At 59.6% G+C, this 14,898-nt stretch overlaps 1 protein-coding gene across 1 annotated transcript; it reads left to right on the top strand.

Annotated features, from left to right (window-relative positions):
- Window positions 1-785: 785 nt before the first annotated feature.
- Window positions 786-14,664, top strand: SLC25A1 (solute carrier family 25 member 1). The gene is made up of 9 exons (XM_054173233.1): window positions 786-930; window positions 11,826-11,933; window positions 12,103-12,202; window positions 12,421-12,559; window positions 13,025-13,109; window positions 13,265-13,369; window positions 13,770-13,885; window positions 14,192-14,265; window positions 14,371-14,664. Exons 1-9 carry the CDS (start codon window positions 840-842, stop codon window positions 14,483-14,485), a joined length of 933 nt encoding a protein of 310 aa, XP_054029208.1. The 5' UTR covers window positions 786-839; the 3' UTR covers window positions 14,486-14,664.
- The last annotated feature ends 234 nt before the right edge of the window (window positions 14,665-14,898 follow it).

Below are 14,898 nucleotides of genomic sequence, written 5' to 3'. Positions count from 1 at the left end.
GTGTTATGTTGTGCAACTCTTATGCAAGAGTGTGCTTCAGGGCTGGGGTTTACAGCCCGCTCTGGGGCTGTTGCTGGCTGTGCTGGTTGCTTGCTGCTCTTCATAGAATGGTAGGGATTGGAAGGGACCTCTGGACATCTAGCCCAACCCCTCTGCTAACACAGGGCTGCCTGGGGCAGGATGCAGAGGAATGCGAAGGCCAGTGGGATCCTGGGGTGCATTAAGAACCCTCTCTGCTGAGGCTGCACCTTGGAGTGTTGTGTCTGGTTCTGGAGGATGGGGAACGACTGAAGAGTCCAACAAAGGCCTGTGATGATGATGAGAGGACTGGAGCATCTCTCCTAAAAGGAGAGGTCGAGAGACCTGGGCGGGGGCAGAGCTTTAGCCTGGAAACGTGCTGAGAAGTGGATCTTATCAATGCACAGAAACACGAGGGCTGGGCCTGGGCCCCTTCATCGGACACGGGCCACCAGCTACGAGCGGCAACACATGAGGCTTCCCTTGAACTTAAGCAGAAGCTTCTTTCCTGGGAGGGTGCTGGAACTCCTTCTCGGGAGGCCCTCAAAAGCCGTTCCTAGGGGAGCAGGCGGCGGCGACAGCCCAGCCCCTTTGTGCCCCCCGCGCCGCACCGGCGGAGCGGGCAGCGGCCCCTCACCGCTCCCGCCGGTGCCTCCGCCGCAGGCCGAGCCCCGGGACGCTGCCGCCGCCTCGCCGCGCCCCGCCCCGCGAGGATGTGACGCCGCCGGGGCCGCCCTCCGCGGGGCGCGGCCCTGAAATAGGGCCCCGGCCGCCGCCGCCGCTGCCGCCGGGCAGCGCAGGAGCCGCGGCGCAGCGCGGCCATGCCCGCCCCCACCGCGCCCCGCCGCCTGGCAGCTGCCGCCCCCGCCGGCAAGGCCAAGCTCACCCACCCCGGCAAGGCCATCCTGGCAGGTAGGTGTCCCCCACCCCGCCCCGTTCCTGGGGCTCTCCCCCACCACCACCACCGCGGGGTCTGCCCGGCCGCCGCTGCCAGCGTGGGCATCCTGTGCTGGGCGGCGGCTACCGCCGGGGGAGCTTCCTGCAGGTGCCGCGTCCCGGTTGCCCCATCACTGCTGGGCATCGCCCGCTGCTCGTCCCTCCCGGGTGCTCCTCCCGCGCCCGTCTCCGCCGCATCCCGGCAGCCGGTGCCCCGCGGCGAGCGGAGCTTCCCTTCGGCAGCGGTAGAGCCTCGGCAGATGCGCCCCGAGCTGGCTCAGCTCGCCGGGCTCCTGCTGCTGCTGGCCCGGGAGTCGCAGTGAGGATGTTTCCTGCAACCTGTGGCCTTGCTGGGGACGTGTCCCTTTTCCCACCGCGGCAGCGCGGGGTGAACGCGGGGCTGCGGTGGCCGGCGGGGCAGGTCCTTGTATCAGCAGGAGGGAGTGGGGGACCTCCTTATGCACGCCCAGGAGATGTTAAGGGAGAAGCTGAAGTGGCAGCTTAGGGCAGGAGCAGGAATAACTGATGTTGCATGCTGCTCTAATGCAGCTTCTGGGTCCCTCCTTTGTGTCTCAGCATCGGTCGCTGTGGATCAGGGCGTGTTTTCCCAACGAGTCCTGACCATTTCCATGGGATCTGAACAAGCTCTGAGCACAGCAGTAATTGCAGAGTTAATGCTCCTCCTTCTGCTTGTAGCTAGTTTGAGTTGCGAGCTGAGTGTAGTCCAAGACAGTCACAGGCTTGTTAAACTCCTTTGTAGCCGTTCATTAGCTCCCTGCTTTCTCCTGCCACTCGCAGGACAATTCCCAGAGTGGAGATTGCTGTTTTCCCTCTGAAATAAGCCATTGCAGTCTCAACGTGATTGACGCGTTCAGAGCTTTTGTGTTTTCCAGCCAATTCCTCCTCCTACGATTGCGCCTTTGTTCCTCTGTCCAATTCTCTGCTCCTCTCCAAGGGCAGAGCTCCAGCCTCCTGTTGGGGGGGACCCGGAGGAGCAAGCTCTGCCCGCCTGGGCTGGGTGTGGGGAGCCAAGCCCTTGCTGTTCCAGCTCTGGCCCTGGTCCCTGCCTCGGTAGTCAACTGCCCCTCGCCCAGAGCTGCCTGAGATGGCAGTGCTGGGGGAGGATGATGTGAGCACTGGAGCCTGCAAAGGGTGACCAGGACTCCTGGGGGCACATCACCTGGAGGGGTCTGTGCTGTCAAACAAGAACGTGTCACCTCGTTCAGATGGACTCTTCAGTGAGGAAGGCTCCAGAGCTCTCTGCTCCTCAGAGCTCTCAAGCTTTGTGATGCCATCCCCTTGAAGGGAGTTGTTCATTCAGGCCTGTTTAGAGGATTTCCAAGTGGGATTTAATCCTAGGTTAGGATGGGAAGACCGGCTGCTTGCTCCCCACCCAGCCTTCCTAGGCTGTCCCAACTCACTGTGTGTGTGTGGTCTGTCAGGTTGCTACTGCCTGGGCCAGTGCATCAGGAGACTTTCATAGTCCTTGTGTAGGTTTGGAATGAGGGATCACCAGCTGTGGACAGCTCATTGACATACCCTGAAAGAGGCTGCAGCAGCCTTGCTCTGCCTTCCCCATCCAGGAGAGATGTTGTGGGTGTGCCTGGAAGCTGTTTGGATGTGAAGGAAGGAGCATGGATGTTTTGTGGCCTCTGCCAGGTGTCAAGTTGGGCAATGGAGCATAAAGCTGCATATGCTCCCGCTTGGAGGAGCTTGTCGAGGTCCCTGTGAGGCTGCAGAGGTGGAAGAACGACCTTTTTGAGATGCTGGTCCTCTCCTTGCATGCAGCAAATCAGAGTAATTGGTTAATGGGCAGGAGTCCAGCCAAGCCTCTGTGGCATCTAATTGTATTAGACAACCGCAGAGAAGGGAGAATGCTGCTGTTAACCCCCTGGGTCCCAGCCTGCCCAGCCCTCCAGCCCCTTGCTGTGGGCACACAGTGTCGTTTGTGGCTGTCTCTGCTGACTAAAGATTTTGCTGAGAGTCTCAGGGTTCCTCATCTAACATCTGTCTGCACACCAGGGGAGTGTGTGCTCTGAAGCTCAACCTTCTGGAGAGCTGGAGACATTCAAGACAAAGTGACTGTGCTGCACATCATCTGCCCTGTGCTGGTAGAGCTAAACAAGCACCAAATCATCCCACCCTGGATGCACCTCTGCTCCCAGCCCCTGTCTGTCACTGAGATCCTCTGCCAAGGAGGCACGGCTCCCTCCCCATGCTGGAGCTGAGCATGCTGGGGCTGGCTCCTCTGAAGAGACCCAAGTGAAGCACTGGCTGCCAAGAGCTCTTCTCCTTCAGTTGTCACAAGAGACAAACTCAAAAGTTTAAAATTAATTTGCTAATGGGTCCTTGTTTGTCCAAGCAGTGGCTGTATGCCAAGGCAGTGCTTCACCTTGCTGTGCTCATACAGCCTCTTCCCAATAAACCTTCAGCTCCTCTTCCTCCTGCTACAGGGCTGGGAGCTGCTGCTCCACCACACTGCGGTGGGGAAGCAGGGAGGTGGAAGTGAAGGCAGCCAATGGGGAGGCAAGAGCTGCAGAGCTGGCAGGGGTGGCCACCTCTGTGTTGGCATGCAGGGCTCCTCACTGGGTTTTCAAGCACCCTGGTGCTGTGGGGCCAGCCTGTGGTGGACTGTTTAGGGCCCAGCACCAATGGTTCTCAGTTTCGTAGGCAAACCCCTGCCCTCCTCCTGAGAATTTTGCTCTTGGTTAACAGCAGCTGTTTGATGCTGCCCTTTTCAGAGTTAAGCACAGGCTGACTCTGTTTTTAGCCAGCTTTGAAGCTTGGGGTCTGCTCCCTCCCACAGAGCCCTGCTCTTTGCATGGGACCTGAGCTTGTGTGGGGGCTGGTGCTCAGTTGTTACTCCTGCCTACACCTAAGCCTTGCCTGGTCAGAGAGGCAGGGTGCCTGGCTGCTCCTGCATGGAGCTCACCAGGGCTGTGGCTGCTGCTCTGCTGTTTGCTGCAAACACCAAGTGCCACCAGGAAACAGCAGTGATGTGTGTCAAGGTCCCAGGAGGGGCATGGGCAAGGGGCAGAGAGACTGGGCAGGGAGAAGGAGAAGGACCTGCAGGGCAGGACTTGAATCTGAGAGCCCAGGATCATATGAGAAACAAAGCAGTAATTAGAGCTTCAGTTTCCTCCTCTTTGTTAATCTGGTGATAGGATCTCTCTTAGGAAATGCCATACCTGGAGAGGGGAGCAGGCAGGACCTGGGTGTGAAAGCTGAGACCTGCTTCTTGCAGAGTAGGACTCCTGTCCCAGAAGGCCCAAGTCCACCTGAACATCCAGGGCACTCCTGGCAGGATGGGAGGGAGGTTGTCCTGCTGGGAATGGCCATGAGTCAGCATGCTCCCTGGCTTTTACATGGATGCCTGGTGCTCACAGCAGAGCAGGGAATGCTGTCCCCTTGATGCTGAGCTGGGTGGTGGGTTAGCATGGCAGTGGAAGAGAGTTGATGAGCACAGAGGGAACCACTCTTGCCAGGTCTGCTTGCCCTTGGTGCCTCATGTCTGGTAAGAAGCCTCCTTGGCTATCAACTGTTGTAGGGAGTAGGGCAGAAGGATCCCAGTGGCCTTGAGCATGTCCTTGCCTGCCTGTGAGCCCTCATGGTCTGCAGCTGCTACAGAAACCTAGGGCAGCCCCAAGGCTTCTGGTGGGAGGAGGTTGTTAGCCCCAGGACATGGAGGTGCCCAGCTTCTTTGGTGTGAATAAGCTCTGAGTGAGCTGGGGTTAATCCCGTGCTTTGAAATGCCAGCTCCTGAGCTTTCCAGGTGCCTGATGCTCTGCTTGACATTCTGCAGGGCACCCATGTTCTCTGAGTTGATGTAAATGGAGGGAAGGAGCCATCCATCTTCCTCTGGGCAACGAGTACCAGGAGCTGACAGTTCAGGGATGTTGTAGCATCTCTCATCTCTTGATGGCCTTGTGTGGTGCATGCCAATGCAGCCTCCCTGCGACCTTTTGCTTGTGTGCTGAGGTCTCCGGTCACCTCCTGACAGCAGGAGTTGATTTTGGTTTTTACATGTCTTTTCTCCCTGTGCTCTGGTGCCTGGTGCAGCAGCCATTCCTTCCCCTATGCTCTGGTGCAGCAGCCATTCCCCTGTGCTCTGGTGCCTGGGGGACTACAGCCTGTCTGTCCCCAAGGCAGCCGCAGTCCCAGCAGTGGCTCCTTCATCCGGCAACAGGGCTGTGCTGGGGAAGATGCCCAGCAGCCCCAGGCTGTGACACTGGCTCCCTGTTGCCTGCCTTTAGAAGGATTTTTTTGACATTTAAAAAGCAGGTGTCTGAAGTGGCATGGTGAGCTGGCCAGGAACCAGCTTGCAGCCATGGAGTTGTGGCCTTGGGGTGCAAAGGGCAGTGGGTTGGAGGTGAACTGAACCAGGATAAGAAGCTTGGTAGTCCCCAAAGGTGCAGTCAGCACCAAAGACAGCAGATGCTGCCACTGCAAGCAGAGGGAAATGGCTTCTGCCATCATACAGCCCAAGAGGGTTAGATGCTGACAGTGACAGAGTGCAGCATCGGAGAAGTCAGTGCAAGGAGGTGATCACAGCATCACAGTGTCACAGGACATCAGAGCTTGGAAGGGACCTCCAGAAATCATCAAGTCCGACCCCCCTGCCAAAGCAAGGTCAAAATAGGGTAGTTTGCACAGAAATACATCCAGGTGGGTTTTGAAAGTCTCCAGAGTCCACAGCCTCTCTGGGCAGCCTGTTCCAGGGCTCTGTCACCCTCACTGTAAAGAAGTTTCTCCTCACATTGAGGTGAAATCTTCTATGTTCAAGCTTGTACCTGTTGTTCCTTGGCTTATTACTGTGCACCACTGAAAAGAGCTTGGCCCCCTCCACTTGACACCCACCCCTCAGATATTTATATACATTGATGAGCTCCCCTCTCAGTCTTCTCTTCTCAAGACTAAACAGCCCCAGGGCTCTCAGTCTCTCTTCACAGGGGAGATGCTCAAATCCTCTAATCATCCTCGTAGTTCTCTGTTGGACTCTCTCCAGCAGGTCTCTGTCTCTCTTGAACTGGGGAGCCCAAAACTAGGGATGGATGATCAGGCTGTGAAAGGGCAGCCTGTTGAAACAGGACTGTGGCTACATCCCACCCCCAGGAGGGCCTGCAGTGCTGTTTGCACAGGGCTGTTTGCCCACCTGCTGGCACATGTTTGCTCCGTGGAGCCTCGCTGCACCAGCCCGGCCGGGGCAGGCTCCCGTGCCAGCTGCATCCCTGTTTGCTGATGGGCACACTGAACCCTCCTGCCCCTTTCAGATAGGAGACCTAGCCCCAGTGTGGGGCAGGGACACCCTCTGAGATGAGCTGACCTGCTGCAGGTCACGTTTTTACCTTCCAACCAAAGTGCCAGCAGCAATCCAGCAGCGCCCAGGGGAAGCAGCCCTCCCTGGTCTCAGTGCCAAGTAAGACCTTTCCCTGCAGAGAGCAGCCCCCGTGGTGGTTGTCCCCAAGGATGAGGCTGTGGGTAAGTGGTGGAGGGCCACGATCCCAGTGCCATGCAAGACCTCTCCCTGCAGAGAGCAACCCCCGTGGTGGTTGTCCCCAAGGATGGGTGGTGGAAGGCTGTGCATGGCAGGAGGAAGTGTCCAGGTGAGGACCGGTCTGCCAGCCCGGCTGACGGGCACCTCTTTAGGGGGCACTGTCCCCAGTGAGGTGCCTGGCTGCCTGCTGCTGAGCCAGGCTCTGCCCATGAGCCCATTTCACAAGCTGGCTGGTGGTGGGATGTGTGGGGAGGGTGGGGCCTGTAAAACCTGTTTCACCACCACGGGCAGGGCAGATTTCTGCACCACTGCTGGATTCTGCTAATAGCATGGCTCAAGAGCAGTGGGGAGGGCTGCCAAGATGGGGTCTGTGTCCCTTGGAGGCAGGGAGCAGGCAGAAGATTTTTGATGGGGCTGCAGAGGCCTGCCCCGAGCTGGTGGTGAGCATTCCTGCCTCCTGCATTTGCAGCACCCTGCTGGTCTTTGATTCTTTTCATGTTTTGTTTCTTACTCTCCCAGCTCTGAAAAGCTATCTTGGCTGATAGGGAAAGGGTACCAAGTCCCCTGGTGAGGGTAGGAACCATAAGCACAGCACCCTGTGGTCCATGTCACAAGTCCTGGCTGCTCAGCCTGCCCCCTACACCCTGCATCCTTCTGCCCTCTGAACAGGCTGGGAAAGCAGGAGACAGCCATCCCTGGTGCTCCGGAGAGGAGCTGGAAGCCTCTTTGTGCCTTCTCACCACCTGACCCCTGCAAGGTGCCCTGGAGAGGCAGGCTTCAGGCCTGGGTCCTGTAAGAGCTCTGCTGCTTTGCCTCCAGGTCCTCAGGAATATTTTTCTCTGGCCTGGAAGGATCCTGCTAAATCTGGAGTTTAAAGGAGCATTTTGTATGGAAATCAGGTGCTTGTGTTTCTCCATGTGAAATTACCCTTAAAATGGAGAGGCTGAAATGGCTCTCCAGGTGCTCACTTCTCATCAGAGCTGCCTGCAGACCTGCTGCTCTGTCCACAGGAGCAGGATGCTTTTGCAGGCCCAGGCAGTCACTTGCAGGAGTGGCAGAGGCCAAGTGCCTCCTCTGTAGTTCCTGAACAGAGCCCTGGGTGCTGGCTAGGACCCTTGCTTCAGGGTAGGGGTTTGCAGAGGGCAGTGGGGCCAGCCCCGACTGTGCAGCCTTGGCTTGCAATGGCCCCTGGGACTCTGCTCCTCTTCCCTATTGAGGCTTTATCCTCCTGCCCTCAGCTCTTGCCCTGGGGCTAGAGCTGGTGTCCCTGGAACAGACTGTCTAGGAGGTGGCCAGTGGTATCCCCAGAAGCTTCTCATTCATGGGGTTTGAGGTCATTAGCTGCACCCACGTGTGCTGAGTGTTGATGCCATGTGCTGTGCAGGCACTACAGGGGCAGCACCCTCCTGCTGTCCCCCAAAACCCTCTTCCTGCTAGGTCTCCCCAGCTGTGCCCAGGGGCCCCTCTGCAGGGCAGAGCTGAACTTTTCCTGGAAAAACTGTGCCCAGGGCCTGACCAACAGGTGTTCATCCTTCCTTCCCTGCTGGGTCTGCAGGGCTGCCTTTGCTGGCAGCTGGGGTACTCACAGGCTTGCTGCAGTGACAGCAGTGAGATCCTTCTGCCAGAGGAATTGTCTCTGGGGCTGGGCAGAGCAACCCTTCCCAAACAGTGTCCTCTCTCCTCCAGCTGACAGCCTGGAGCCCTGGCTCAGCATCTGGGCTGCCCTGCGTGCACTTTCACCTCCTGAGTGCTCACTGCCAGCTGTTCCTGCTGACTCTGTGGTGTTGCAAGAGCTGAAGCTGCTGGTTAAAGTCCGGGTAAACAGGTTGCAAAGCCCCAGGCAGCCCTGGTGTAGGGGAGGAGGGTTGGAAGAAGCTGCTGGTGGTGAGCAGTGGGGTGATGTATTTGCATAGAGTAAGGTTTCCGTTGGAATAAAATGGAGTAGGGAAGGGACACTTGAGAGCAGAGTGGGACCTCTGATGGATCTCGCTTCCAGGGAGGGAAGGGGCTGCAGGGTGGGGGCTTTGTGCTGCTCTGTCTCTGCAGACAGAGACAACACAGGATAACACTGTCCCAAGTCAGAGTGCAGCTGGAGTTTCTGCTGGGTGCACCTTCCTGTGGGATTTGGGGCCAGAGCAGCTCTGGGTGGCAGGGAGGGGACCTGGCAGCACATGTTCCCAAGCAGGGCCCGGGAGAAGATCCTCCTCTGGGTGCATTTCCCTGGGAAGACCTGGATTGGCCTGCCCTGTAGCTTGCCTGTGCACAGCCACTTAGAGGGTGTTGGAGGCTGCCCTAGCTGGGGCAGGCTCCCCTCTCCTTGTCTGTCCCCAGCAAGAGGTGGCAGATGCAGCCAGGGTGCCAGCATCCAGCACTGCCTCTGCCAATCTGCAAGGGATGAGGTGTCTGCTGCTGTGCCCTGCAGCGTGCCAAGGAGGAAGCCAGGCTCTGTGGCTCTGGGATGGAGGCACTGTCAGTTTCCACTCCCTGGTTTGCTGTGGGCCCCTCATTCCTCCTTCCTCAGCTCAGGCAGTGCCAGTGCCCCAGAGGCTGCCAGTTCCCAGAAGCAGCATGCTGGCCCTGTGCCAGAGCACTTCACAGGCTCCTGGGGTTGCAGCCTTGCCAATGGGATGCCAGGCAGAACCCCTCTGCCTTACCTGCACAGACAAATGCCCTTAATCCCAGTGGCTCCCGGGGCTGTGGGCAGTTGCAGGAGGTGTGGCAATCCTCCCTGTGCCTTTTGCTAGGCCTGCCATGAGACAAGGTGCTAATTGCCCCTGGCCGGGTGCTTAGCCCAAGTGTTTCCCTGCTGCTTAGCTGTCAAAGGTGCTAGGGAAGGCAGCTGGTGCTGGAGGACTAAGAGGGAATAAACATTTACAGCTCTTAAAACGTCGAACATTTCTGACCTGCAGGGTAGGAGAGAGGGCAGTGGCCTTGGCAGCACCTGGAGTGTTTGTGTGGCAGCAGTGGCAGCGAGGCTGGTGGCACAGGGGTGCCTAGTGGCATGGAGAGGTGCCAGCCAGTGCTCAGCTTTTCAGGGACCATTGTGCCCAGCTGGAGGATGCTGCTCCTAGTACAGCTCCCCAGAGCCCCACAGCCATTCCCACAGGAGCTATTGGGCTTTGCAGGGGAAGTAACAGTGCTTTGCAAGCACCGGCAGCATCTGCCACCTCTGATGGGTGTGCCAAGGACATGAGAGGGTTGAGGGGGGAGCAGGAGAGCTCTGGGGAGCCTGGGGACGGTGGCACCCCAGGCATGGTGTGAGCTATGCTGGCTGTGGCTGCCACAGCTTTCTCCCACGCCAGCAGAGCACAGGCTGCTGTGGAGGCGTAGTGGCCGGCAGTGGTTGCCCATCGCTGCCTCCTGGGCGGTGCCTGCTTGGCCCGGGCTAGGCAGCTCCGTCCACCCCTGGGAACACAGAGGGGAACAAGGGGGCTTTGTCTGCTGCAGTGCAGCCTGGCTGGCTTCATGCCCTGACCCCAGTGACCCACGGGCCAGGGTGCTGCCAGGCTGGGCTGCTGGGTCCTGCTCTAGGGTGGGGGGACCGGTGCCTTGGTGTCCCCATCCCTGCTGTGCCTGGGGGAGGAGGGAGATACTCTTGGAGTGTGGGGTTGGTGCTTTTCTGTTATCTTGGCAGTGGTAAGCACTGGCACAGCTTCTTGGCTACCTCAGGGAGAGCACAACTCGCTGCTGCTTTTGCCTGGGGGGAAGGAACAGGATAAGGCTGGTTTAGGATGGGCTCTGCTCAGCTACCAGAGGGAATACAGACGCTTCTCAGCTCCCTCTAGAAGGAGGGGGCTGAGAGAAGGCAGTGGTGCCTCAGGGGAGTGCTAGCATGGCCACCACTAGGTCTGTGCCCTAGGCAAGCAGGGTTGTGGAGTCTCCTTCTCTGGAGACTTTCCAGACCCATCTGATGCATTCCTGTGTGACCTGTGCTGGATTCTATGGTCCTGCCCTGGCAGGGGGGTTGGACTCGATGATCTCTGGAGATCCCTTCCAACCCCTAACATCCTGTGATCTGTGACTCTCTGGGCTGAAGCTAGAGGCAGCCACAGAGCGATTAAAGTCTCTCTTGTAAATGCGGAGGCCACAGAAAAGAGCAAGGCTGTGTGAGAGCCTCCCCTGGCCCAAGGCCGAGGGGCTGCCTGTTCTTGTGGGGAGCAGTGTGCCCCCTGGCAGGGTGTTTGGCAAGCTGCTTGTTGATAAGCAGAGCTGTGCTGTGCAGCACCAGGCCTGTGCTCGGCCGCAGGGCAGGGTGAGCTCCGCTGCCATGGCAGTGCCTTCCCCGCGGGCGGTGCTGGGGCCGTCTTGGGGTGGCTGTGCCGGGAGCACTGCTGAGTCACGCTGAGGCCGTGGCTGGGCTGCAGAGACAGTGCTGTGGGGGCTGGAAGCTGCCAACCGGACCCCACGCCAGGCTCTATCCTGTGAGCTGCGGCCCAAGTCTCGCCCTGTCTGGGCAGGCAGCCGGGAGGCCCTCAGGGGCAGCTCCCGTGGGTGCCCAGCCCCAGCAGCGGCACCCTGGGGCTCCCCAGCATTGCACGGTGTGCACCCAGCAGGGGCTTTGCCCCAGTGCCAGCTCAGGCCCTGGCCTGGCGTGCAGCGTGGCTTGTCCCTGCAAGGCTCTGCCCCACAGGGCACTGCACTGGCACAAAGAGCTGCTGTGGCACGGCAGGGTCCAGCTGCGCTTTGATGCATGTCGCGGAACTGGGGGGGCGTGGACTGAGCTGCGGGGGTGTGAACTGAGCTGCTGTAGCTGTCCAAGACCAAGGGCTGGCCGCAGGTGCTCCAGGGGAGCCCATGCGAGCCCAGCGCCGCCCGCTGCTGGGATGCCGGCGTGCCCCCGGGCCGTGGCAGGCAAGGCTTCAGCCACTGTAATCAGAGCCCAGCAGCCGGCACCGCATGAGCTCTGAGCAGCCAGACGGCCCTGATGATAATTGTGCTTCCACGCTGGCACAGCTGGGTCTGCAAATGAGCTCCTGCTGCAGCTGGGCAAGCGGTGCTGGGCCTCCTGCAGTGCTGTTGGGCTCCGCTGGGTCTGTAAGTCCCCGTGCTGGCAGCTCACCTGCGGAATGCAGGGCTCCAGGCAGGGAGAGGTGCTGTTGAAGAGGGAAACAACGCTGAAACCATGGCCACGAGTGTGGTGTTTGGCCAAAGGGGTGGGGAAAACGGCCAAATCTCCCTGCCAGCTCTTGCCATGACCTGTGCAGAGTGCCAGGTTGGCACAGGTCCCTGTTGCCCTGTGAAGTCTGAGGTTCGGTGAGGATAGGGACACTGCGTCCCAGCCCAGACCGGGCTGTCAGAGATCCCAGGCTCAGACGCTGTGGAGCTGGACAGGCACGGTGCTGCTCCCAGCCCCAGCATCCCCTCCTCTGCTCTTCAGGTGGCCTGGCTGGAGGGATCGAGATCTGCATCACATTCCCCACCGAATATGTGAAGACGCAGCTGCAGCTGGACGAGAAGGCAAACCCTCCTCGCTACAAGGGCATCGGTGAGCACACACCTGGGGCCTGGCCCCAGCCTGCCAGCTGGGTTTGGAGACTTCTAGGGATCCTGGTGGAGCTGGGGGTAGGGGGGTGAGCGGGATGTGGGGGAGTGGGAAATGGGGGTGGCAGCATGGGCATGGCGGGTGACTGCGGCGCCGCTGTGCTCTGCCGCAGGGGACTGCGTGAAGCAGACTGTCCGTGACCATGGCATCCGGGGGCTGTACCGGGGGCTCAGCTCGCTGGTGTATGGCTCCATCCCCAAGGCTGCTGTCAGGTAGGTGTCCTCTCTGGCATGGGGTGGGGGCATCCCTGGGCAGCAGAAATGATGGGGTGGGTTTGCCCTTTGAGTGCCCAGCAGCACTTTGCCAGAGCTTTCCCAGATGGGGAGGGTTCCCTCGTGAGCGGTGCAGGTGCTCCTGGAGACAGACCCAGAGCAGGGGGTGCAGCCCCCCAGCCAAGTGCCCTGGGGTTGGCATGGTGGCTCCTTCGCAGGTTCGGCATGTTCGAGTTCCTCAGCAACCACATGAGAGATGAGCAGGGACGACTGGACAGCACGCGGGGCCTCCTCTGTGGGCTGGGAGCCGGTGTTGCCGAGGCTGTGGTGGTGGTCTGCCCCATGGAGACTGTAAAGGTGGGTGGGAAGTAGCTGTCAGTGTCCTCCTGCTGTAATCCCCCTGCCCAGGCCAGTTTAGGAGGGGGCAAGGCTCACCGATGCCCGGCTTTCTGGGACATGAAGACCTCATGGATTTGTTCAGGCCGGTGGTGTAAGGGAGGAATGGATGCTGGAAAGCTCAGTGGACAGGCCAAGTCTAGCAGCTACAGTTTCTTCCCTGCCTCAGGGAGGAGTCCTGCACCTAGGAGCTTCCCTGTCACCCATTTTTGCTCTATATCCCCCATGCAGTCGCTTGCAGAGGTGGTTTCCCAGGTTTTCCTCTGCAAAAGGAAAAGGCCGTGGGCACAGACTTGCCCTGTGGTCTCACCTGGCATGCCCTGGCCATGTGGGCTGGCTCTGATCTCAGGATTGAGCCCAGAGCAAGGCGAGAGGTGGCCAGCAGCCCTTCGGGACCATTGCACCTTGCACATCATCTCCCCACAGGTGAAGTTTATCCATGACCAGACCTCCCCCAATCCCAAGTATCGTGGCTTCTTCCACGGCGTGCGGGAGATCGTTCGGGAGCAGGGTGAGTCCCAAGGACCTGACCCCCTGAGCACCCCCACACTGCAGGGGTGGGGCAGGAGGTGAGGGACAAGTTCAAGCTTGGCACCAGTAGAGTGAGGAGGTTTCTCTTTGCCTGGGTGAGGCTGGTGCTCCCTCCAACACCTTCTCTTGCTGCAGGACTGAAGGGGACCTACCAGGGCTTAACTGCAACGGTCCTCAAGCAAGGGTCAAATCAGGCCATCCGCTTCTTCGTCATGACCTCCCTCAAGAACTGGTACAAAGGTATAGTGGCCCCAGCCCCCCTGTCACCCCAGCTATGCCATTGCTCCCCCAGCCCATCCCTGGGAGCTGGGCTTGGGCTTTCTACTAGCATATCCTCTGCTTCTTGCATCTCAGCCTCTTGGGAGGAATGTGAAAGCCGGGGCAGGGTGGTCCCGGCCTGTGAGGCTGAAGTCTTGGTGCTGAAGCATCACCTTCACCCCAACCGTGAGCCCCTCAGTGCTGTATGAGCTCTGCAGGGCTAGCATTGCAGGATGGTCCCCTCCAAACACCCCGGTTCCCAGCTCAGCACAAGCCCTGACTGCAAGCAGCCAAACCTGGCACCTTCCTTGTAGACTTTGTCAGGGGTGCCGTGGTTCATCCCTGCACCACTGCTCTGCCCTCAATCTCTTCTCCTTCTCAGGGGACGATCCCAACAAGGTCATCAATCCCTTTGTCACGGGGGTGTTTGGAGCCCTTGCCGGAGCTGCAAGTGTCTTTGGCAACACCCCCTTGGATGTGGTGAAGACCAGGATGCAGGTATGGCACTGGGCCATGGTGTGGGACTGCTCTGCCTGCGGTGGGCTGGGCTCACCTGCTGCTTTAGAGCCACTTAGTGCAGCCCGATGCAGTGAGGTTTGGGAGATGCCTGGGGATGCTGCCCCTTTGCAGCCAGGCTGTGAGGGGTGCTGGGCAATGTGCATGGAGGCTGGGACATCCCTGCCAGATTTGCTGGCTCCCAGCAGCAAAAGGGGATTGGTTCCTCCTGGCATGCTCCTAGTTCTCTACATCCCCCACGAAATCCTCCTGGCTCCAGCCTCTGACCCTGCTTTTCCCATGCTACAGGGGCTGGAAGCACACAAGTACAAGAACACCTGGGACTGCACCTACCAGATCATGAAACATGAAGGGCCCCTGGCGTAAGTTCTGCGGTGGCGTTGGGCAGTGGGGGTGGAAGGAAAGGATAAGTGGGGAGGGGGCTGTGAGGGCACCCAGCCCCATGGCTCCCCCTCTATCCCTGGCAGGTTTTACAAGGGCACAGTGCCTCGCCTGGGCCGTGTCTGCCTCGATGTGGCCATCGTCTTCATCATCTATGATGAGGTGGTCAAGTTCCTCAACAAGGTGTGGAAAACGGACTGAGGGGGCCGGGCCGAGGTGGCCGCCCCTCCCCCCACCTCCCTCGCCCCGCGGGGCTGCAGCTGGAGAGCCATGACCAAGCCCGCAGCTGCCTGCGGGCACTGCCCGGGGCCAAGCCTGCCCACTGTGCACGCCCTCTCCCCCAACCCAGCCACCTTAACCTTTAGGAACAGGCGCTGGAGCAGGTTCAGTTATTAGTTGTGTGCTAAAAGGAGGAGGGAGGGAGCAGCACCCCAGCAGCCACACCCCCCAGCGTCTTTGTTGTGCCTGCCCCAGTCCCCTGGTGATACTTCCCCCTGGTCCCACATCACCTGTGAGTGCCACTTATCCAGGGGGAAGTGTCCTCTGGGATGGGGGCCCTGTGCCCCTGGGGTCCCCCAGCAGCCTGGAGCTGCTGGATGTTTAGAGGCCAGCTC

The sequence above is a fragment of the Dryobates pubescens genome, chromosome 25, assembly GCF_014839835.1.
Source record: "Dryobates pubescens isolate bDryPub1 chromosome 25, bDryPub1.pri, whole genome shotgun sequence".
In the NCBI taxonomy this organism is placed as follows: Eukaryota; Metazoa; Chordata; class Aves; order Piciformes; family Picidae; genus Dryobates; species Dryobates pubescens.
This window is presented reverse-complemented; position numbering and strand designations above follow the sequence as displayed.

What these genes read in the sequence shown, in the direction of transcription:
- SLC25A1 (XM_054173233.1), top strand. Translation starts at nt 840, where the DNA reads ATGCCCGCCCCCACCGCGCCCCGCCGCCTGGCAGCTGCCGCCCCCGCC. An exon ending in GGAGATCGTTCGGGAGCAGG is followed by an intron (nt 13,110 to 13,264) that starts GTGAGTCCCAAG and finishes CTCTTGCTGCAG; the next exon opens with GACTGAAGGGGACCTACCAG. An exon ending in TGGTGAAGACCAGGATGCAG is followed by an intron (nt 13,886 to 14,191) that starts GTATGGCACTGG and finishes CCCATGCTACAG; the next exon opens with GGGCTGGAAGCACACAAGTA.